General features: G+C 41.6%; 1 protein-coding gene across 1 annotated transcript; it reads left to right on the top strand.

The window, feature by feature from the left end:
* Nucleotides 1–21562: 21562 nt before the first annotated feature.
* Nucleotides 21563–23156, top strand: LOC148100818 (uncharacterized). Its single transcript, XM_087846794.1, has 2 exons — nucleotides 21563–22096; nucleotides 22256–23156. The coding sequence occupies exons 1-2, from the start codon at nucleotides 21603–21605 to the stop codon at nucleotides 23154–23156; spliced, it is 1395 nt and encodes a 464-aa protein (XP_087702920.1). The 5' UTR covers nucleotides 21563–21602.
* Nucleotides 23157–23675: the final 519 nt, after the last annotated feature.

Raw genomic sequence — 23675 nt, 5'->3', positions numbered from 1 at the left:
ACTGACAGTAAATGAGGGGGAGGTGATCTAGAGACACAAACAGATGGTATTGAAGAACCAATGCTCATACGGACATGATCAACTTTATCCACAAAGAAATTCAGAAACTCATCACTCTCAGATATAGATGTCACAGGTACTCGGTGGACCACGGGGGAAACAATAGAGTTTATGGAGTCAAACAGTACCTTGGAATTTCTCTTGCTTGATGATATTAACTGAGAAAAATATGCTGATCTGGCTGTTTTTATGGTTTCATGTAAGGAAACCCAAAGTTCCCTAAGGTGAAGCCTGTGAACTTCGAGTTTGGTTGATTTCCAAAGACGTTCTACTTTTCTACAGATTCTTTTGACCTTCCTTACATCATTATTTATCCATGGATGAGCTCTTTTTGGGGCAGCAATGACAGATTTCATAGGTGCCACTGAATTTAAAATCTCCAAGCAGTGATTATTAAAGCACTGTGTAGCAACATCAGCATCAGTGCAGCCACTAATCACATGAGGGTCCAACATATTAGAAAACTTCAAAGCAACATCCTGATTTATGAACCGCTTATGGAACATGAGATTAGAAGATGGTGCGTACAGTGGGAAGCTAAGACTAAAAGAAACACAGGAATGGTCACTCCCTTATACGTCTTTAACACAGACATTAGTTATGTCTAAGCCAAGAGAAAACACAAGGTCCAAGGTGTGGCCTTTAACATGGGTGGGCCCAGAGACATGCTGAATAAAACTAAAAGAGTCTTTAATAGATAAAAAGTCAGAGGCCATGCTACAGCTAAGATCATCCACGTGGAGGTTGAAATCCCCAATCATTAAGACTTTCTCCAGTTTAATAATGGAAGATAAAATGTCCGTAAAATCTTTAATAAAAACACCAGCGGGGCCGGGAGGGCGGTAAATTAAAACACAATAAAATTTATCTGAAGAACCAACCTTAAGAAGTTGTGACTCAAAGGAAGGGAAAACTCAGAGTCCACAGTCCTGCAAGCGAAATTGTCTCGGTGAATAGTGACCAGACCACCACCACGACGGTCCAAACGCGGAGTCCCGATGAAGCGACAGCCGCCCGGGCAGAGCTCATAAATTCATTCTCCCGCTGCCAAGATTCCGTGAGAAACATGAAGTCCAGACTATTACTGCTAAAAAAGTCATTCAGTACAAATGATTTGTTGGCTATGGAGCGAGCGTTCAGGAGAGCGATCTGAAGCGGAGGTGACAGGCTGACGTCATCAACAGCTGATTGACGGGGAATTGACAGCAGACACCTGGAATGAGGACGTAGTCTCCCGGTACCTCTAGCTGTGGAATTGTGGTCTTGTAGAATGATAGGCCAAAGTGAAAACATCCCGCATCTCCAGACAAGACGCCGATCCAGGTAATCGTTCTGTTCGCCCGTGATGAAAAGCCGGGTAGGTGGTAACCAATCGGCCTTATCCGCGTGCTGGAGGGGAACTGGTACCAAATACCGGAGACGTTCTCTACCATGGAGCGGAAGAAATCCCCTCTGTCGGGCGCGTTTACTTTTAGCCTGTACACCAGACCTACAGCCCCTTCTAGACGACCTCCTTAACCTTGTTTTTGCTCCTGGGTTATTGTTTGGAGCTAAGAACAGGTACCGGTAGTCGGGAGAGGGAGGAGGGCAGAAAAACGGCAGAGGGAAAGCCTGGTGGTAGCTCTGCCAGCTGTCAAAATTTTTTTCCATACATATTTTGATACTCAACAATGTATGTGAACTGTAGATCAGAGTAGCAATTAGACCTTCATGATATATCACAGATGAGATGACAAGATAAAAAACAATATACTGAAGCAGTCGACAAAAACACGGAGCAGCAACAGCGGCCAAGCCAAACACAGGCGCCATGTTTCAAGCTCCTCGATAGCTCTGTTGAGATACTCGCAGACTGAGAAAGAAGCACTCGCCATTGTGTGGAGTTGCGAACATTTCCATTTGTATGTTTATGGACATCCATTCACACTGGTGACCGATCACAAGGCACTCAAAATCATCTGGATAACCCAAGATCAAAACCACCTGCCAGAATAGAAAGATGGGGACTGAGACTTCAGCCATATAACTTCAGAGTGGAATACAGAAAAGGTGCTGATAATCCAGCTGACTTTATGTCACGTCATCCAGTGCCAACACAGGAGAATGAAAGTGCTCGTGCATGTAAGGTTGCAGAAGAGTATGTCAATTTCTTCTCTTATCACTCCACCCCAAAAGCCATGACACTTCACGAGATAAAAACAGAGACTCTGAAAGACCAGCTTCTGCAGGAAGTCATCGGTCACATCAGGAACAACACGTGGCATCTAACGGATAAATCCCAGCATGCTGACATTTTGAAATCATTCAAACATGTTCAAAGTGAACTAACAGTAGCTGACTCATCTGACTTCATACTCAGAGGCACGAGGATAGTTATTCCAACTGTCCTACAAGAAAGAGCAATACAACTGGCACACGAAGGGCACCAGGGTATCGTCAAGACCAAAGGGCTGCTACGTACCAAAGTATGGTTCCCAGAGATCGATCGGAAAGCAGAATCTGCAGCTCAAAACTGTCTGCCATGACAAGCTAGCACACCTGTCACACACACTGACCCTCTGCAGATGTCACCATTACTCGAAACGCCCTGGCACAGTGTCAGTTCAGACTTTTATGGACCGCTCCCTACGGGGGAATACCTGCTCGTTATCACAGACGAGTATTCTCGCTATCCAGTCGTTGAAAGTGTACGCTCAACATCAGCATCTTCTGTTATCCCAGTCATTGACAAAGTGTTCTCCATGTTTGGAATCCCAAGGACAGTAAAAACTGACAATGGTCCTCCTTTTAACAGTGAGGCTTTCTCACAGTTTGCAGACTACCTAGGATTTCATCATCGCAAAATCACACCTTGTTGGCCTCAGGCGAACGCCATTGCTGAGAGATTTACGAGAACCCTATGCAAAGCACTGAGAGTTGCCGAGATGCAGGGCACACCATGGAGACAGCAACTAAACATCTTTCTTCGTGAGTACAGATCTACACCTCATTGCACAACAGCAAGCTCACCAGCTGAAATACTGTTTCAACACCAGCTATACACCAAGCTCCCTTTCGTTAACACCACTCCACGGAAGTGTTCAGACGCTGAAGTGAGAGCAAGGGATGATAGTGCAAAGATCAAGATGAAGGTGATCGCAGATGCAACTCGTCGCGTCAGACCACACTCACTAAGTCTGGGTGACACAGTGCTGCATCGCCAACCCAAGCACAACAAATTATCCACACCATACAATGCAAAACCCTATAAAGTGACTAAAGTTAAGGGTTCTGAAATTACAGCTACAAGGGATGGACACTCAATTGTCAGCAATGCCTCATGCTTCAAGAAAATCAGACATGGACTTGAAGATGCCCCACCTGGACGACATGTCGACCCCGCCTTGACAGACAAGCCCAGATACCCAGTCAGATCAAACAGACGTGTACCTATGCATCTGTCTGATTACATCAGATCTAAGACTTGAATATCTGAGTGACCCGTTAAAGGTTACACTGCGTGTAACATGTTTGTTGTTCCTGAATCTAACACTGTAACCAGTATTCTAGTGTTGAATGTTGATAGTGATTAGTCAGAGATCTGCGCAAATGCAGTGCTGTTTAAGTGATGTTTAGGTGTGGAGAAACTCAAGTAATAAGAACGTTCAGTAATTTTATTAGGTGTTGTTATCATAGGTTCAGATTAATAATTCACCTCACTGAGTACCTAAGTTTGTTAAAGAAAAAAAGAAAGGAGGTGATTGTGATGTTTACAGAACTTTTATTTTGAAAGGTCGAATGTAAGGCAGAAGGAGGATATAGAAAAAGGAGACAACAGAAAACGGTAGATGAACAAGTTAGCGCTGCAGACTGTGTTGCCGCTGCAAGCCTGAGAATTAAAGAATGGAACTGAGAAATACTGAAGGTGTCATCATTAATGTTTGAGGCATGCAAACATTACAGTACCGCTGAAAGCGGCCGTCATCCAGGCGCAGCTCCTGGAGCAAATGGTGAAAACTGCAAAAAAAACTTTAAAAAAAAACAACAAAAAAACAAAAAAAAAATCCCCATTTTAAAATGTCATGTGACAATCTGATTGGCTTACGGAATGATGATGTCACAAGATGTGACATCATTAATACCTTTGATCCTTTGAAGTTCTGAAGTCTATAAATAGGGATCAGAAGCAGCAATTTTAAAGCAGTTTGTTCGCAGACTTCAAACGTTCGACACGAGATACATTTGCAAATATTTCTAAGCCTTTTAAGAGTCACTGTGCACAGGCTCCAACATGGGACGAAAACGCCGACAAAGAAAAATAAATAATGCTGCCTCTCCTTCGTGGTCTGGCCAGCCAATCTCTTCAGGAGAAATTACCATGGATGTTGTCTTATCAATCCAAAGGGCATTACAGGAAAGTCAGAAGGAAAACTCTGACCTCCATGACAAAGTTAAACAAATTGAAGAAGAGAAGCTTCAACTAGAGGAGAAGTGCAGACAATTGGAAGCACGAAATAAAGACCTGGAAGGAAAACAGCAACGGCAGCCTGATATAAAAATTATCAATGAGGGAATGAAGTTTGGTCAAGGACGAAAGAATTTTTTTTCCCGTATTTTTTCATCGGGAACACAGAGTGCCGAATTAAAAGAAACATCTGCCCAGCTTCAAGGAAAGAAAGCTACTATTGAGGAGATACAGATACTTCAAGGAAAGCTCGATGAAGCTGAGAAAACAATTGAAAAAATCCGCCAACAGAAGACTGAACAGGAAATACAAATGGAGCACAAACTGAAAGAGCTTCTTGAAGAAAAAAAGCAACAGGAAGAAGAAAAACGTATTCTCCAGGACTTTGAGAGAAGGAATCTAGAACTGCGAGAATTTTGTAATGAAATGAAGGAAAAAACATCTGAACTGGAAAGAAAAAAGACAATACGATTGCAGCGCAAACTCAAAGACATGAGGGAAATGTGCGTAGATCTGGCAGTCAGGTTTGGTGAAACAGAGTTCAAAAATATAGAGCTTCTTGAAGAAAAAGAGAAACAGGAAGAAGAAAAACGTATTCTCCAGGATTTTGAGAGAAGGAATCTAGAACTGCGAGAATTTTGTAATGAAATGAAGGACAAAACACCTGAACTGGAAAGAGAAACAGAAATACCAATGGAGGACAAACTCAAAGACATGAGGGAAATGTACGTAGAGCTGAAAGTCAGGTTTGATGAAACAGAGTGCAAAAATAAAGAGCTTCTTGAAGAAAAAGAGAAACAGTAAGAAGAAAAACGTATTCTCCAGGACTTTGAGAGAAGGAATCTAGAACTGCGAGAATTTTGTAATGAAATGAGGGAGAAAACACCTGACCTGGAAAGAGAAAAGGAAATACTGGAAAGACAATGTTCAGAGATGCAGTGTACGATCGATGGAATGAGGAAAGAACACTCAGAGCTCATGAATGAGATGTTGTTGAGGGTCAGTGACTTGAAGAGCCAAATAACTGAAATGCAGGCACAAAAGCAACAACAAGAGAAAAAATATGAATACCTGCTGCTTATGCATCAAGTATTCAAGAGAAAAATCGACCTGATAGAAGAGATGTACAAGAAAAAACAAGAGAGAAATACAGACATGTGCAAGGCAAATCCAATGGAGGAGGCAACATACGAAGACCCGAAAGAAAAGCCTAGAAAAGAACAAGCAGGATTAAAAGAAATGGAGCAAAGATGCAAGCAACTCGAGGAGCAAAATGCAGAAACAAACGATCAGTTGAGAACCCTTATCCTGGAGAAAAAAGCGCTCATGGAAAAATACCTGGAAATGAAGAAAAGAGGCGTCTGCTGTTTATTCAGATGATTTAGCCTCGTCCTCCTCCACCTGTGATGCATCTTAATTTTCACCTCTCCTGTCCCCCCCTCTCCCTTTCTCTCCTAACACATATTCCCTACCTTCTTAATCTTTTTTCTTTTTTTCACCCTCACACCCCCCCCCCCCCCCCTTCCCCCCCAACCAGTCCCAGCAGTTGACTGCCCCCTCCTGAGCCTGGTTCTGCTGGAGGCTTCTGCCCGTTAAAAGGCAGTTTTTCCTCCCCACTGTCGCCTAGTGCTTGCTCAGAGGGGATTGTTGGGGTTTTCTCTCCTCCCCCCTCCCCCCCTCCCCTTCCCCCCCCACCCCTTCATTTATTTATTTGATTGTTTAAGTTTCCTTTTATGTTGTTTCTGTAGTTACTTGTTTTACTTTTTTCAACTTATGTAACAAAATAATAAACCAATTGAATTTATCCTTTGAGTATTTTTCATCTAATCTTTACAGAATTAAGCTCTGTCTTTTATTTGCTTGTTAAAACTCCATAAATGGTGAAGTAAAAACCTGGGATATGGTTTAAAACATTGAAATAGACTAACCAACTAGTCTAAAACTAAGAAACACTTAAATATTACATTAAATTGAAAAGTCCCAGATGGCCGTCGCTACCTGGGGGATGATCTGGCACACCGTGGACACACCGACTCTGTAACTGAACGCGATGGTCCTAGAGGAGTCCCTGGTGTCAAGGAACCTGGACAAAATTGTTCAAAATTAGTATTATGTGTACTGCAGTTACAAAATTACAAAAAATTACAAAATATTCAAACTCCAAAATACTTTTGTGATGTCAGATTTAAATTACAAAACATAAATCTTACATAAAACATTTTGTAATTATAAGGATAATTACATAATATAAATTAGATATAATATAAAACAGTCAGTTGTGTTTTGTTTTAACTTTAACATATCATAATTTGATTGGTAGCAACTTTTACCACTACAATGAGCCAATCACTCATAATTCCTAAACATGTCAATCAGGTAGGAATGAAGTAAGACATTAATAGAAATAAAGAGTTGTATGTAGCCCTTTCCTTGCATAAATCATTGTTAATATTTTTGAAAAATTAGCCTGTGATAAGACAGCATATCAAGATAGAATATGCTGGATAGAACCATATAACTAAAGATGAACCAAACTGTTCACAGTTTTATCTAACTCTCAGTTTTAAGAAAGGCTGGTGACCCCTGTTATAGAGTCTGACAGCTGCTGGGATTATATACAAATATTCAACTATACCAGAAATAAACCAGGTCTAAATAAAAAAAAGGAGTGAGTATCACTACAAAGATTAACCCACAGTGGTCCTCATACCACAGTTTGATATCAGCAAACACCGAGAGCATACACTGATATGACACCACAGCCATGCTATCAATGCAAACACTGATAACACGGCATAAATCGAATTAAATCGGGACTTGATGAGACCTTTTGAGTAGGGCTGGGCGATATGGCCTAAAATCCATATCGCAATATAATTTGAAGTATGTGCGGTAACGATATACATCACGATATAAGCCAAATAACTATATATGTAAGATTTAAATGTGCTGTTGCTCACAAGTAAAATGTGAAATAATCAGCAGCTTGTTTTGATTTAAATATTTATTTCCCATAATAAGTTCAACAGGGCAGATGTACTTAAAATGAGGCTTCAGTTTAGGCAAAATAAAGGCAAATATTACAAACTACACAAAAAGTAGCCGCTAAAGCCTTTAAGTTTCAAAATAGAACAAACAAAACAGACTACTAAATTGTCAGTTCCACTTAGAAACAAAATATTAATTCTAAAAATAAATCTTAGTTTATTTTACAGAAGAAGAGACAAAATTGACTAACTTATAATATTGCTTTGGAAGCGCTGTCTGACAGACATGTTTATGTTCAAGGAGTTGGTAACGAGGATCCATTACCTTAATTAGCTGCTTGAATCCTTCATTGTGGACCGTGTTTATTGGTAGCATGTCTTTAGCAAGACAGTAAGCTATGGCATTCGTTATGTTGCTATGTCTCTTAGCTTTTTTGTCATATGGTAAGACGCTGGAGAAAGCAGACTCAATTGACTGTTGCTGCTTCACAGGGATTCCCCTGGTTGTTTTCGACGACAATTTACAGTGCGCGTTACTCTGTTTTTTGTCAGACTTCAAATAGCCGAAAAACCTCCACACTACGGAACTTCTCTGGTCTTTCCTTTCGACAATCTCTCTGGCATTGGAGCCGTCATCTGTGCTCTCTTCGGTAACTTGGTCACCTAGACTTTTCTCTAGTCGGAACACTCATTTTCTCCATTACCCGGCCGCACGGCGGCGGGCTGCTTCCCAAACAAATACACATGCGCGGCTTGGCACTTGAGCTGTACGTAACAAGTTACGTGACGTGACGCTGCGGCTGTGATTGGTTAAGCTCTGCACTACTTAATTTGTATTGGCTATTCGTTTTTATAAGAGAGGAAGAGAGAGAGAGAGATGAGGTCTATCGCGATAGTTTAATTTTTCTATCGAGAAAAAGGTATTTCGCAATACATATCGTTATTGTTCTATCGCCCAGCTCTAATCACTGATATATATTCTTTTCTTCTGTATAACGTATTTTCAACACAAAAAAATCGTTTAATTTTCTCAAAAATCGAGAGTGTGCCTTATGTATGAATTCTGGTGACCTCGAACCGATTTCTGCGTGCAAAAATTGTTTAAAAAACGTTAAAAAAATGTTTTAGCACAACTTTGGTAAGCCGCACTGCTTGATGGATTGTCAGAGCATTACGGCTGCTGTAGTGAGGAGCTTCGCGGAGTAATCTGGGTCCAAAACTCCGTCCATTTCAGGTCCCAAAGTCAAACGAACACTAAGAGTTAAAAACGGTCTAAATTCTTTCATCTTTAATTAAATCATCAGCGTTGCTGCTTTATCTGGTGTAACAATTACATTTTACATCCATGAAAACAGAATTTATTAAATTTAACGGAGTTAGAAGTTAACAAGAAGCTAGCTCGCTAGTTTCCACCTTTCATACCATGTTCTGACAGAGACTTTTGAAACTAATTAAAACGTATAGCTCTGCTACCACTTCCAACATAAATGAAGACAGAAAACTAAACAGCAGAGGCGTTTGTAGGGTTACTGAAGTTGGATTACCTGGTATATAATGATGTGCTACGTGATTCCTAGCGACACAGCTATGTTAGCATAACATTAGCACAGTGAAGCTGGAGGATGAACGCCAACTTTTTTCCACTCATTAAAAGTTAACGTGACGGATTCTGGTGGTCAGGGACAAATGCAATTGCATAGCAGGATGCTATACACGGGCCAAACTTCAGTCAGGAGAACAACTGAGATTATTAATCCACAATACGAGGTTAGTTATTAATATACTGAGAGTAAGTAAGTAAAGTAAGTAAAATTTATTTATATAGCGCTTTTCACAGATAAAAATCACAAAGTGCTTTACAACACAGGAAATGGGAATATAAAAACAATATAACAGTAAATAAAACAATGTAAAACAATAAAACTATAAAAACAGCATAAGAAGAAATTAATCAAATGCTTTTCTAAATAAAAATGTCTTCAGCTTTTTCTTAAAAGAATCAATGGAGTCCGTGCAGCGAAGAGACAGCGGGAGAGAATTCCACAACCGTGGTGCCGCAGTCTGAAAGGCCCGATCACCACGAGTTTTAAAACGAGTGCGCGGTACCACCAGCAGTCTCTGATCTAATGACCTTAAAGCCCGAGAAGATGTATGTGGTTTCAGCAGGTCAGATAAATATTGAGGAGCCTGACCATGTAGGGCCCTAAAGGTTAGAAGTAAAATTTTAAAATGAAACCTAAAATTTACAGGCAACCAGTGAAGGGAGGCCAAGACTGGAGTGATATGTGATCTTCTCTTTGTGCCTGTTAAGAGACGTGCTGCAGCGATCTGCACAGTCTGAAGATGATTTAAGGCTGATTTGTCAAAACAAGTAAAAAGGCCATTACAATAGTCTAAACGAGAAGAAATAAAAGCATGAATTATCATCTCAGGTTCAAGCTTTGATACCATTAGTCTGAGTTTAGAGATATTCCGTAAATGATAAAAACAGTTTCGGACCAGCTGCTCAGAGTGCTGCTCGAGCAACATCGAGCTGTCAAATATGACACCGAGATTTCTAAGGCTTGATTTTACAGAAGGGTCTAAGAAGCTGATATGCTGTCTAATTTCTGGGACCATGTGGTCTGGAGCAATAATTAGAGTTTCTGTTTTATCAGAGTTTAGTTGGAGAAAATTGTCATATAACCATTTGTTGATTTCTGTCAGGCAATTACTTAAATTAGACAATTTATAAAACTCAGACATTTTGAAGGAACAGTATAGTTGGATGTCGTCAGCATAGAGATGATAGGAGATATATTTATAGCGCTTAATAATTTGCCCTAGGGGAAATACATAAAGTAAAAAGAGAATTGGACCAAGGACAGATCCCTGAGGTACCCCACACGGCAAAACTGTTGATTCTGATGTGACATGATTCATGCAAACAGTAAAAGATCTCTCAGACAGATATGATATAAACCATTTTAAAACAACACCAGTAATCCCAAACAAGTTCTCGAGTCTGTTTATCATGATACTGTGATCTACAGTGTCAAAAGCAGAGCTGAGATCCAACAGGACTAGCACTGTGTACTCTCCAGAGTCTGCTGCCATCAAGATATCACTAGATACTCTAAGTAAGGCCGTTTCAGTGGAATGCAATTTACGAAAACCAGACTGGAAAGTGTCCATAACAGCATTTTTATCCAGGAAATAGTTAAGTTGTTCTAGTACTACTTTTTCTAAAATTTTTCGATATAAAGGGCAATTTGGATATTGGCCTATAACTGTTAGGAAGAGATGGATCCAGCTGAGGTTTCTTTAATATTGGCTCAACAATAGCTTGTTTAAAAAAGCTGGGGACTGAGCCAGTATAAAGAGAAGTATTTATCATTTCCACAATACAGGGGCCAATTGAATCAAACACACTAGTGAAAAATGAAGATGGAAGGACATCAAGGGGGCTTGAAGTCTGTTTTATATGACAAAGCAGGCCTCTGATGTCTTGTAATGTAACAGGAGAAAAAGAGGAGCAAGTATCAGAGGAGAGCAAGTTGAAAGTTTGATATTTCCCCATATTTCAAAAGTGCTTCATCTCTTTGCTATGACTGTCGCCCGCCATAATTTGCAGATTTTAATGGTTTTAGCCGCCGCTATGCTTTCGACCAGAACAGGCGCAGCTTGATGACATCATCAACATGCGCTATCGGATAGAGCGGTATAGTCAAAATCTCTATCGTTGGCCAAATTTATATCGTTTCTGTCGTATATCATTTATATCGCCCACCCCTACTCGCCCTCAAACTGGGCGAGGGAAAGACGGTGGTACCTGTGATGTTTACAGAACTTTTATTTTGAGAGGTTGAATGTAAGGCGGAAGGAGGATATAGAAAAAGGAGACAACAGAAAACGGTAGATGAACAAGTTAGCGCTGCAGACTGTGTTGCCACTGCAAGCCTGAGAATTAAAGAATGGAACTGAGAAATACTGAAGGTGTCATCATTAATGTTTGAGGCATGCAAACATTACATTGGCGACGAGAGTAAAGCTTACAACCAAAGCAAGACGAAGGAAGTTGTCCTACCCGGAGCTTAGGAGACAAGAACATGGCTGCACACGCTACTCCACTTCCACCCTTCGACACGGACACCGACCTCGGTTCCGTCGGACCTCGCTGGACGAAATGGCTTCAGAGGTTTGAGAACTACACCACGGCAATGAATATTACTGGAGATGCGAGATTAAGAGCATTATTGCTGCATGTGCCTGGTGAAAAAGTGCATGACGTTTACGACACGTTAGCAACGGTTGGCGACAAGTACGCAGATACAAAACAGAAATTGTCAGCATACTTTGCGCCTAAGAAAAACGTGCAGTATCAGACTTATCTATTCAGGAAAGCGGTGCAGGAATCAGGTGAAACGTTGGACAACTATCACACCAGGCTTAGGATTCTAGCCAAAAACTGTGAGTTTGCAGACATGACTGCAGAAATCAAAACACAAATTATCCAAAGCTGTACATCATCACAGCTGCGTAGAAAAGCACTCAGAGAACCCGATTTAACGTTGGATGATCTATTAAATCATGGGCGTGCATGTGAGCTGTCTGAATTGCAAGCTACAGGGATGGAAGCTGACAAGACAGCTGCAGTTAATAAAGTACAGCACAAAACAGGACGTGACACCACGGCTAGAAACAAATGGACACCCTCATGGCAGCCGAATAACCGCTGTGGAAACTGTGGAGGCAGATATCCTCATGAGCAAGGCTGCCCAGCCAAAGACAAAATCTGTCATTCTTGTGGCAAATACAATCATTTTGCAAAGCAATGTCGCTCAAAGAGAAAAGAGACACATTTTGGAAAGAAGTAGAAGAAAAATCTGCCACCGCAAACCGTTCATCAAGTAACAGATAGCGCTGCACACGTGGAGACAGGGCACACATCCAGCAGTGATGACGCTTATGTATATGTGGTGAACACAGCTCAACATCCTAAACTCCCACATACTGAAGTCAGAGTAATGGGCACCCAGATACCGGTGCTAATCCATTCTGGGGCCACTGCTAACTGCTTAACTGAAGCTACCTACAACAAACTGACACCACGTCCTACGTTGACTTCTACAGACATCAAGATTTACCCATACCACTCATCTACGTCTCTCCCTGTGTGTGGTGCATTCAGGTGCAGTGTGGAAAAACAAGACAAAACAGTTAGGTGTTCCTTCTTCGTCATTAAAGGAGGAGGTTTCAATATTTTTGAGTTTTGAAACCTCAAAAGCCTTGGGACTCCTCCATATTGTCACTGCGGTCTCTTCTCAGTCTCAACGTTCTGTTGCAGACAAGCTAGTAGAACAACACCCAGAACTTTTCCAGGGAATTGGAAAACTCAAAGATTTTCAAGTGAAACTGCACATAAACACTAGGGGTGCAACGATACTCGTATTGATATTGAACCGTTCGATACAGTGCTTTCGGTTCGGTACGCATATGTATCGAACAATACAACATTTTTAATTTATTTTATCAACTTTCCTTCTGACGGTGCTGTCTGTGTTGAGCGCTCAGTGGATCTGCGCTCGACAGTGCAGCCTAGGCGGAGTAGTCGAACGCAGATTCACTGAGCGCAGGGCAAGCTAGCTAGACAGAAGTTAAGCTTGTTGCAACATGGCAAATTGAACCTCCCCCACCCTCATTCAGATCTGGCATCTGGAACTATTTTGGTCTTCATGTGACGTATGACCCTGAAGGTAAGGGTGTCATGGACTAAAGTAAAACAGTATGTCAGATGTGCCACGCAATGCTCAATTACATGAGTGGGAACTAGTGTGTTAGCGCAGTTAGCTCGTTAATATGTTGACGCCGTCCAGCCCCACACACGGGGCAATCCGCGGTAGCTCGTTAACGGAGATTTGCCGTGTTGTGGCGTTAACCTCATTTCAGATTAAGGCTGACAGCACTAGTGGGAACACAACGAATATGACTGCACATTTACCCGATAGCATCCTAGTGCAAAGACAAGTGGAAGCAGACAAAAACAACAAGCACGCATACAAACGTTACCCGAGTCATTTAGACAGCCGTTAGCACATGATTCTCCTTATGGGGACCTGATATGTTTAATATGCTGCTGAGAATATAGCCCAGAAGAAGCGTATAGTATAGCTTTTATTTTGGAAAGAGACATTTCTCTGTAATAAACTCTCTTTTCCAAAGATGAGTGATTCCTCAATCAGATACAGGGCTCGCAAAATCGCTAGCCCGACGTCCCGGGGCTAGCGATTTTTCCAGTCCGGCTGCCCTGCTCTGCTCGTCGGCCTATCGTAGGAAGGAAAAATATATGTCAATGCTTTTGCATTCTTTCGGAAATGTAGCTGGGTAATTATGTCATTGGCATCGGTGAGCTACTGTCAATATGTGACATATTGAAATCGCGTTTGAATTTGCGCTTGTTTTTTGCTTTCACTTTGCAATCGCGCGAACTGTGTATAGAGAGCGACAGTACTGATTGGTGAGTGATGATAATTTGCGCACCAATTCCTCTGACATCATCTTATCAATCGTTAGCTTACTATGCAAACATGACAAGTGAAATCTCCCGCAGCAAGCTTAAACATGTGAGAGGTTGATCGCGCAGAGAATCGCTGAGCGTTATGTAAGTGCGTGTGTAAAAGCAGCAGGATATATATTTTAGTTCTGCTGAGCCAAACAAGACAGGTCAGGGTGAAGACGTGACAGCCAAAGAAAAGCTTACCACAAAACGGAAAAGTTATGACAAATCAGACTATAAGGCAAAAAGAAAGTGCAGCTTTATGGTTTCATGGACAAAAGAATTTCTGTGGCTGCAATATGATGAGCTAAATAACCAGGGCTGCACATAAGTGGTCCACAGGTGCGTATTCGCTGTCAAAATAAACAAACGCGCACAAGATAAGAAGTTGCAACGCGTGTTTGCATACATAAGATTTTCAGGAGGAGGACAGACATTTGTTTAGAACTCTTAAAGATGTCGAAGAAGCTCCTTTAAGCAATTACTTTGGTGTTCCTCCACCTCCAAAGAAATGTCAGGAGTCCGAACCACAAAAGAAGCGCGTATTCTCGGAAAAGTGGTTGCAGGAGGTGAGCTGGCTTCAAACAAATGATGAACGCACAGAGAGGTGGTGCAGAATGTGCCGTGAAAATTTAATAAATGACAAATTAATAAAAAGGCATCAACATTTTTTTGTGTATCGAAAAAATATCGAACCGTGACACCAAAGTATCGAACCGAACCGTGAATTTTGTGTATCGTTGCACCCCTAATAAACACAGATGTAAAATCAACCTGTCAACCACACAGACGTGTTCCTTTTCATTTACGTCAAAAAGTGGAGGACGAACTTCAGAAATTAGAAGATGATGACATTATTGAAAAGGTTATGGGACCAACACCGTGGGTTTCACCCATTGTAACACTTCAAAACCAAAGAATCCGGACGACGTACGGATATGTGTGGATCGAACGAGAACGACACGTCACGCCCACGATTGATGATGTAATCCATGAGCTGAATGGATCTACGGTGTTCTCAAAACTTGATCTCGGGGCAGGATACCACCAATTTGAATTACACCCTGACAGCCGCTACATTACGACGTTCACTACTCATCTGGGATTTCGGCGCTATAAAAGACTGAGCTTTGGAGTCTCTTCTGCAGCTGAAGTCTTCCAAAATGCTATTTATCAGACGCTGCAAGGACTGAACGGTGTCAAAAATCTCAGTGATGACATTATAGTCTTTGGCAGGGACCAGGCTGATCATGACAGCAATCTTACAGCTCTCTTTAAGCGACTATCAGAGTCAGGTCTTACTCTGAATCGAGAGAAGTGTGAATTTAATAAAACAAAACTTGAGTTTTTTGGTTTCATCCTCTCTGCAGGTGGCGTTTCAGCAGATCCTAAAAAGGTTGCAGCAGTTCAACACGCTCCCAACCCAAAAACACCTGCTGACATCAAAAGTCTCCTTGGCATGGCCAATTACTGCTCAAGGTTCATCAGAGACTTCTCATCGATCTCTGAGCCACTGCGCAGGCTCACACACAAGGCCACCCCTTGGACATGGGGTCAAGACCAAGAAACTGCGTTGCAGGCACTCAAGGTCAGTCTCACAAGCGACACGACGATGTCCTACTTCTATCCCAGCAGACAGACTGAACTGATTGTTGATGCTAGTCCAGTAGGACTGGGCGCCATCCTCTGTCAAAAAGATGAAAAGGGGATGAAGCACATTATTGCATATGCAAGCAGAGCACTGAGTGATGTGGAAACGAGATCAAATCAAATCAATTTATTTATATAGCACTTTTCACAGGATAAAAACCACAAAGTGCTTCACAGTAATATAAAACAGAAATACATAAAATACATTAATAATAAAACACAGCACAAATCTAATTAAAAGCCAATCTAAATAAATGAGTCTTAAGTTGCTTTTTAAAAGAATAAATACAATCAAGGCAACGTAATGATGTAGGGAGAGCATTCCACAACCTGGGGGCCACCGCTCTAAAAGATCTCTCTCCTCTGGTCTTAAAACGAGTTCGTGGGACTACCAACAGCCTTTGATTAGAAGATCTCAGGCTGTGAGAGGGAGCGTTTGGTTCTAAAAGATCAGAAATGTAAGAAGGGGCATCACAATTCAAAGCTTTAAAAGTCAGTACCAAGATTTTAAAATGAATTCTGAAATGTACTGGAAGCCAGCGTAATGAACGTAACACTGGTGTAATGTGCTCTCTTTTTCGTGTCTTAGTTAAAAGCCTTGCAGCAGCATTCTGGACTGACTGGAGACGGTCAAGATTCCTTTTGCTCAAACAAAGAAAAAGGCTGTTACAATAATCTAAGCGAGAAGAAATAAAAGCATGAATAACCATTTCTAACTCAGTCTTAGACAGCAAAGTTTGCAGTTTGGAGATGTTTCTTAGCTGAAAAAGGCAGTTCCTAATTAACTGGCGAGAGTGTTGTTCTAGGGACATGGCAGAATCAAACATCACACCAAGGTACCCGAGGCTCAGGTGAACCAATGAGCCAAGAGAACCAAGATGCTGTTTGATTAGAGATATCTGGTTGTCAGGGGCAATAATTAATGTTTCTGACTTCTCAGAGTTCAACTGTAAGTAGTTGTCACCAAGCCACTGTTCAATGGAAGCTAAACATTTAATTAAAGAGGACAGTTTATGGACTTCCATCGGCTTAAAAGAACAATAGAGCTGAATATCATCAGCATAGAAGTGATAAGACACCTCAGGGAACTGCCTAATTATAAGTCCTAGAGGTAACATGTACAAAAGAAAAAGAATAGGACCCAGAACTGAACCCTGCAGTACCCCACATCTCAGATCTTTAGAATGTGACATAAACAGATTTGCAAAAACACTAAAAGATCTGTTGGAGAGGTACGACTGAAACCACTTCAAAGCCAGACCAGACACACCAACTACGTCCCGGAGCCTGTTAATCAGGATGGTATGATCAATGGTGTCAAAGGCAGATGTCAAGTCCAACAAAACCATGACTGAGGATGCTCCGGAGTCAGCTGACATCATAATGTCACTAGAGACTTTAAGTAATGCGGTTTCTGTTAAGTGACTTTTACGGAAACCTGACTGAAATTTGTCATAAATTTCATGTTTTTCTAAAAAAGTGGTAAGTTGATCTGCAACTACTTTTTCCAGAATTTTCGATAATAATGGAAGCTTAGAGATAGGCCTATAATTCTTAAGCTGAGTTGGATCCAAACGGCTCTTTTTTAATATTGGCTCAACAACAGCATGTTTACAGAATGTAGGGACCACACCTGTTAAAAGAGAGGCATTGCATATCTCTACAATAGAGGGGCCAATGACAGAGAGAGCATTTTTAAGCAGCCCAGCAGGTAGAATGTCATTTGCACAAGTGGTAATTTTCATTTTATCCAGCAGGAGTGAAAGGTCATGTATGGTCATTGGGTTAAACACTGACAGTAAATGAGGGGGAGGTGATCTAGAGACAAACAGATGGTATTGAAGAACCAATGCTCATACGGACATGATCAACTTTATCCACAAAGAAATTCAGAAACTCATCACTCTCAGATATAGATGTCACAGGTACTCGGTGGACCACGGGGGAAACAATAGAGTTTATGGAGTCAAACAGTACCTTGGAATTTCTCTTGCTTGATGATATTAACTGAGAAAAATATGCTGATCTGGCTGTTTTTATGGTTTCATGTAAGGAAACCCAAAGTTCCCTAAGGTGGAGCCTGTGAACTTCGAGTTTGGTTGATTTCCAAAGACGTTCTACTTTTCTACAGATTCTTTTGACCTTCCTTACATCATTATTTATCCATGGATGAGCTCTTTTTGGGGCAGCAATGACAGATTTCATAGGTGCCACTGAATTTAAAATCTCCAAGCAGTGATTATTAAAGCACTGTGTAGCAACATCAACATCAGTGCAGCCACTAATCACATGAGGGTCCAACATATTAGAAAACTTCAAAGCAACATCCTGATTTATGAACCGCTTATGGAACATGAGATTAGAAGGTGGTGCGTACAGTGGGAAGCTAAGACTAAAAGAAACACAGGAATGGTCACTCCCTTATACGTCTTTAACACAGACATTAGTTATGTCTAAGCCAAGAGAAAACACAAGGTCCAAGGTGTGGCCTTTAACATGGGTGGGCCCAGAGACATGCTGAATAAAACTAAAAGAGTCTTTAATAGATAAAAAATGAGAGGCCATGCTACAGCTAAGATCATCCACGTGGAGGTTGAAATCCCCAATCATTAAGACTTTCTCCAGTTTAATAATGGAAGATAAAAAGTCCGTAAAATCTTTAATAAAAACACCAGCGGGGCCGGGGAGGGCGGTAAATTAAAACACAATAAAATATATCTGAAGAACCAACCTTAAGAAGTTGTGACTCAAAGGAAGGGAAAACTCAGAGTCCACAGTCCTGCAAGCGAAATTGTCTCGGTGAATAGTGACCAGACCACCACCACGACGGTCCAAACGCGGAGTCCCGATGAAGCGACAGCCGCCCGGGCAGAGCTCATTAAGGTGGATAAATTCATTCTCCCGCTGCCAAGATTCCGTGAGAAACATGAAGTCCAGACTATTACTGCTAAAAAAGTCATTCAGTACAAATGATTTGTTGGCTATGGAGCGAGCGTTCAGGAGAGCGATCTGAAGCGGAGGTGACAGGCTGACGTCATCAACAGCTGATTGACGGGGAATTGACAGCAGACACCTGGAATGAGGACGTAGTCTCCCGGTACCTCTAGCTGTGGAATTGTGGTCTTGTAGAATGATAGGCCAAAGTGAAAACATCCCGCATCTCCAGACAAGACGCCGATCCAGGTAATCGTTCTGTTCGCCCGTGATGAAAGGCTGGGTAGGTGGTAACCGATCGGCCTTATCCGCGTGCTGGAGGGGAACTGGTACCAAATACCGGAGACGTTCTCTACCATGGAGCGGAAGAAATCCCCTCTGTTGGGCGCGTTTCCTTTTAGCCTGTACACCAGACCTACAGCCCCTTCTAGACGACCTCCTTAACCTTGTTTTTGCTCCTGGGTTATAGTTTGGAGCTAAGAACAGGTACTGGTAGTCGGGAGAGGGAGGAGGGCAGACAAACGGCGGAGGGAAAGCCTGGTGGGAGCTCTGCCAGCTGTCAAAATTTTTTTCCATACATATTTTGATACTCAACAATGTATGTGAACTGTAGATCAGAGTAGCAATTAGACCTTCATGATATATCACAGATGAGATGACAAGATAAAAAAGAATATACTGAAGCAGTCGACAAAAACACGGAGCAGCAACAGCGGCCAAGCCAAACACAGGCGCCATGTTTCAAGCCCCTCGATAGCTCTGTTGAGATACTCGCAGACTGAGAAAGAAGCACTCGCCATTGTGTGGAGTTGCGAACATTTCCATTTCTATGTTTATGGACATCCATTCACACTGGTGACCGATCACAAGGCACTCAAAATCATCTGGATAACCCAAGATCAAAACCACCTGCCAGAATAGAAAGATGAGGACTGAGACTTCAGCCATATAACTTCAGAGTGGAATACAGAAAAGGAGCTGATAATCCAGCTGACTTTATGTCACGTCATCCAGTGCCAACACAGGAGAATGAAAGTGCTCGTGCATGTAAGGTTGCAGAAGAGTATGTCAATTTCTTCTCTTATCACTCCAAAAGCCATGACACTTCACGAGATAAAAACAGAGACTCTGAAAGACCAGGTTCTGCAGGAAGTCATCGGTCACATCAGGAACAACACGTGGCATCTAACAGATAAATCCCAGCATGCTGACATTTTGAAATCATTCAAACATGTTCAAAGTGAACTAACAGTAGCTGACTCATCTGACTTCATACTCAGAGGCACGAGGATAGTTATTCCAACTGTCCTACAAGAAAGAGCAATACAACTGGCACACGAAGGGCACCAGGGTATCGTCAAGACCAAAGCGCTGCCACGTACCAAAGTATGGTTCCCAGAGATCGATCGGAAAGCAGAATCTGCAGTTCAAAACTGTCTGCCATGCCAAGCTAGCACACCTGTCAGACACACTGACCCTCTGCAGATGTCACCATTACCCGAAACGCCCTGGCACAGTGTCAGTGCAGACTTTTATGGACCACTCCCTACGGGGGAATACCTGCTCGTTATCACAGACGAGTATTCTCGCTATCCAGTCGTTGAAAGTGTACGCTCAACATCAGCATCTTCTGTTATCCCAGTCATTGACAACGTATTCTCCATGGAGACAGCAACTAAACATCTTTCTTCGTGAGTACAGATCTACACCTCATTGCACAACAGCGAGCTCACCAGCTGAAATACTGTTTCAACACCAGCTATACACCAAGCTCCCTTTCGTTAACACCACTCCACAGAAGTGTTCAGATGCTGAAGTGAGACCAAGGGATGATAGTGCAAAGATCAAGATGAAGGTGATCGCAGATGCAACTCGTCGCGCCAGACCACACTCACTAAGTCTGGGTGACACAGTGCTGCATCGCCAACCCAAGCACAACAAATTATCCACACCATACAATGCAAAACCCTATAAAGTGACTAAAGTTAAGGGTTCTGAAATTACAGCTACAAGGGATGGACACTCAATTGTCAGGAATGCCTCATGCTTCAAGAAAATCAGACATGGACTTGAAGATGCCCCACCTGGACGACATGTCGACCCCGCCTTAACAGACAAGCCCAGATACCCAGTCAGATCAAACAGACGCGTACCTATGCATCTGTCTGATTACATCAGATCTAAGACTTGAATATCTGAGTGACCCGTTAAAGGTTACGCTGCGTGTAACATGTTTGTTGTTCCTGAATCTAACACTGTAACCAGTATTCTAGTGTTGAATGTTGATAGTGATTAGTCAGAGATCTGCGCAAATGCAGTGCTGTTTAAGTGATGTTTAGGTGTGGAGAAACTCAAGTAATAAGAACGTTCAGTAATTTTATTAGGTGTTGTTATCATAGGTTCAGATTAATAATTCACCTCACTGAGTACCTAAGTTTGTTAAAGAAAAAAAAAAGGAGGTGATTGTGATGTTTACAGAACTTTTATTTTGAAAGGTCGAATGTAAGGCAGAAGGAGGATATAGAAAAAGGAGACAACAGAAAACGGTAGATGAACAAGTTAGCGCTGCAGACTGTGTTGCCGTTGCAAGCCTGAGAATTAAAGAATGGAACTGAGAAAGACTGAAGGTGTCATCATTAATGTTTGAGGCATGCAAACATAACAGTACCGCTGAAAGCGGCCGTCATCCAGGCGCAGCTCCTGGAGCAAATGGTGAAAACTCCAAAAAAACTTTAAAAAAAAACAAAAAAACAAAAAAAAACACATCCCCATTTTAAAATGTCATGTGACAATCTGATTGGCTTACGGAATGATGATGTCACAAGATGTGACATCATTAATACCTTTGATCTTTTGAAGTTCTGAAGTCTATAAATAGGGATCAGAAGCAGCAATTTTAAAACAGTTTGTTCGCAGACTTCAAACGTTCAACACGAGATACATTTGGAAATATTTCTAAGCCTTTTCAGAGTCACTGTGCACAGGCTCCAACATGGGACGAAAACGCCGACAAAGAAAAATAAATAATGCTGCCTCTCCTTCGTGGTCTGGCCAGCCAATCTCTTCAGGAGAAATTACCATGGATGTTGTCTTATCAATCCAAAGGGCATTACAGGAAAGTCAGAAGGAAAACTCTGACCTCCATGACAAAGTTAAACAAATTGAAGAAGAGAAGCTTCAACTAGAGGAGAAGTGCAGACAATTGGAAGCACGAAATAAAGACCTGGAAGGAAAACAGCAACGGCAGCCTGATATAAAAATTATCAATGAGGGAATGAAGTTTGGTCAAGGACGAAAGAATTTTTTTTCCCGTATTTTTTCATCGGGAACACAGAGTGCCGAATTAAAAGAAACATCTGCCCAGCTTCAAGGAAAGAAAGCTACTATTGAGGAGATACAGATACTTCAAGGAAAGCTCGATGAAGCTGAGAAAACAATTGAAAAAATCCGCCAACAGAAGACTGAACAGGAAGTACAAATGGAGCACAAACTGAAAGAGCTTCTTGAAGAAAAAAAGCAACAGGAAGAAGAAAAACGTATTCTCCAGGACTTTGAGAGAAGGAATCTAGAACTGCGAGAATTTTGTAATGAAATGAAGGAAAAAACATCTGAACTGGAAAGAAAAAAGACAATACAATTGCAGCGCAAACTCAAAGACATGAGGGAAATGTGCGTAGATCTGGCAGTCAGGTTTGGTGAAACAGAGTTCAAAAATATAGAGCTTCTTGAAGAAAAAGAGAAACAGGAAGAAGAAAAACGTATTCTCCAGGATTTTGAGAGAAGGAATCTAGAACTGCGAGAATTTTGTAATGAAATGAAGGACAAAACACCTGAACTGGAAAGAGAAAAAGAAATACCAATGGAGGACAAACTCAAAGCCATGAGGGAAATGTACGTAGAGCTGAAAGTCAGGTTTGATGAAACAGAGTGCAAAAATAAAGAGCTTCTTGAAGAAAAAGAGAAACAGGAAGAAGAAAAACGTATTCTCCAGGACTTTGAGAGAAGGAATCTAGAACTGCGAGAATTTTGTAATGAAATGAGGGAGAAAACACCTGACCTGGAAAGAGAAAAGGAAATACTGGAAAGACAATGTTCAGAGATGCAGTGTACGATCGATGGAATGAGGAAAGAACACTCAGAGCTCATGAATGAGATGTTGTTGAGGGTCAGTGACTTGAAGAGCCAAATAAGTGAAATGCAGGCACAAAAGCAACAACAAGAGAAAAAATATGAATACCTGCTGCTTATGCATCAAGTATTCAAGAGAAAAATTGACCTGATAGAAGAGATGTACAAGAAAAAACAAGAGAGAAATACAGACATGTGCAAGGCAAATCGAATGGAGGAGGAAACGTACGAAGACCCGAAAGAAAAGCCTAGAAAAGAACAAGCAGGATTAAAAGAAATGGAGCAAAGATGCAAGCAACTCGAGGAGCAAAATGCAGAAACAAACGATCAGTTGAGAACCCTTATCCTGGAGAAAAAAGCGCTCATGGAAAAATACCTGGAAATGAAGAAAAGAGGCGTCTGCTGGTTATTCAGATGATTTAGCCTCGTCCTCCTCCACCTGTGATCCATCTTAATTTTCACCTCTCCTGTCCCCCCTCTCCCTTTCTCTCCTAACACATATTCCCTACCTTCTTAATCTTTTTTCTTTTTTTCACCCCCCCCAACCAGTCCCAGCAGTTGACTGCCCCCTCCTGAGCCTGGTTCTGCTGGAGGCTTCTGCCCGTTAAAAGGCAGTTTTTCCTCCCCACTGTCGCCTAGTGCTTGCTCAGAGGGGATTGTTGGGGTTTTCTCTCCTCCTCCCTTCCCCCCTCCCCCCCTTACCCCTTCTCCCCCCCCCCTTCATTTATTTATTTGATTGTTTAAGTTTCCTTTTATGTTGTTTCTGTAGTTACTTGTTTTACTTTTTTCAACTTATGTAACAAAATAATAAACCAATTGAATTTATCCTTTGAGTATTTTTCATCCAATCTTTACAGAATTAAGCTCTGTCTTTTATTTGCTTGTTAAAACTGGTGAAGTAAAAACCTGGGATATGGTTTAAAACATTGAAAAAGAC

Source organism: Neolamprologus brichardi, chromosome 10 (assembly GCF_056152115.1).
Source record: "Neolamprologus brichardi isolate AB-2024 chromosome 10, ASM5615211v1, whole genome shotgun sequence".
In the NCBI taxonomy this organism is placed as follows: Eukaryota; Metazoa; Chordata; class Actinopteri; order Cichliformes; family Cichlidae; genus Neolamprologus; species Neolamprologus brichardi.
Note: the sequence above shows the minus strand (reverse complement) of the source record. Positions and strands in the feature narration are given on the sequence as shown.

What these genes read in the sequence shown, in the direction of transcription:
- LOC148100818 (XM_087846794.1), top strand. Translation starts at nt 21,603, where the DNA reads ATGGGACGAAAACGCCGACAAAGAAAAATAAATAATGCTGCCTCTCCT. An exon ending in CAGGAAGTACAAATGGAGCA is followed by an intron (nt 22,097 to 22,255) that starts CAAACTGAAAGA and finishes ACAATTGCAGCG; the next exon opens with CAAACTCAAAGACATGAGGG.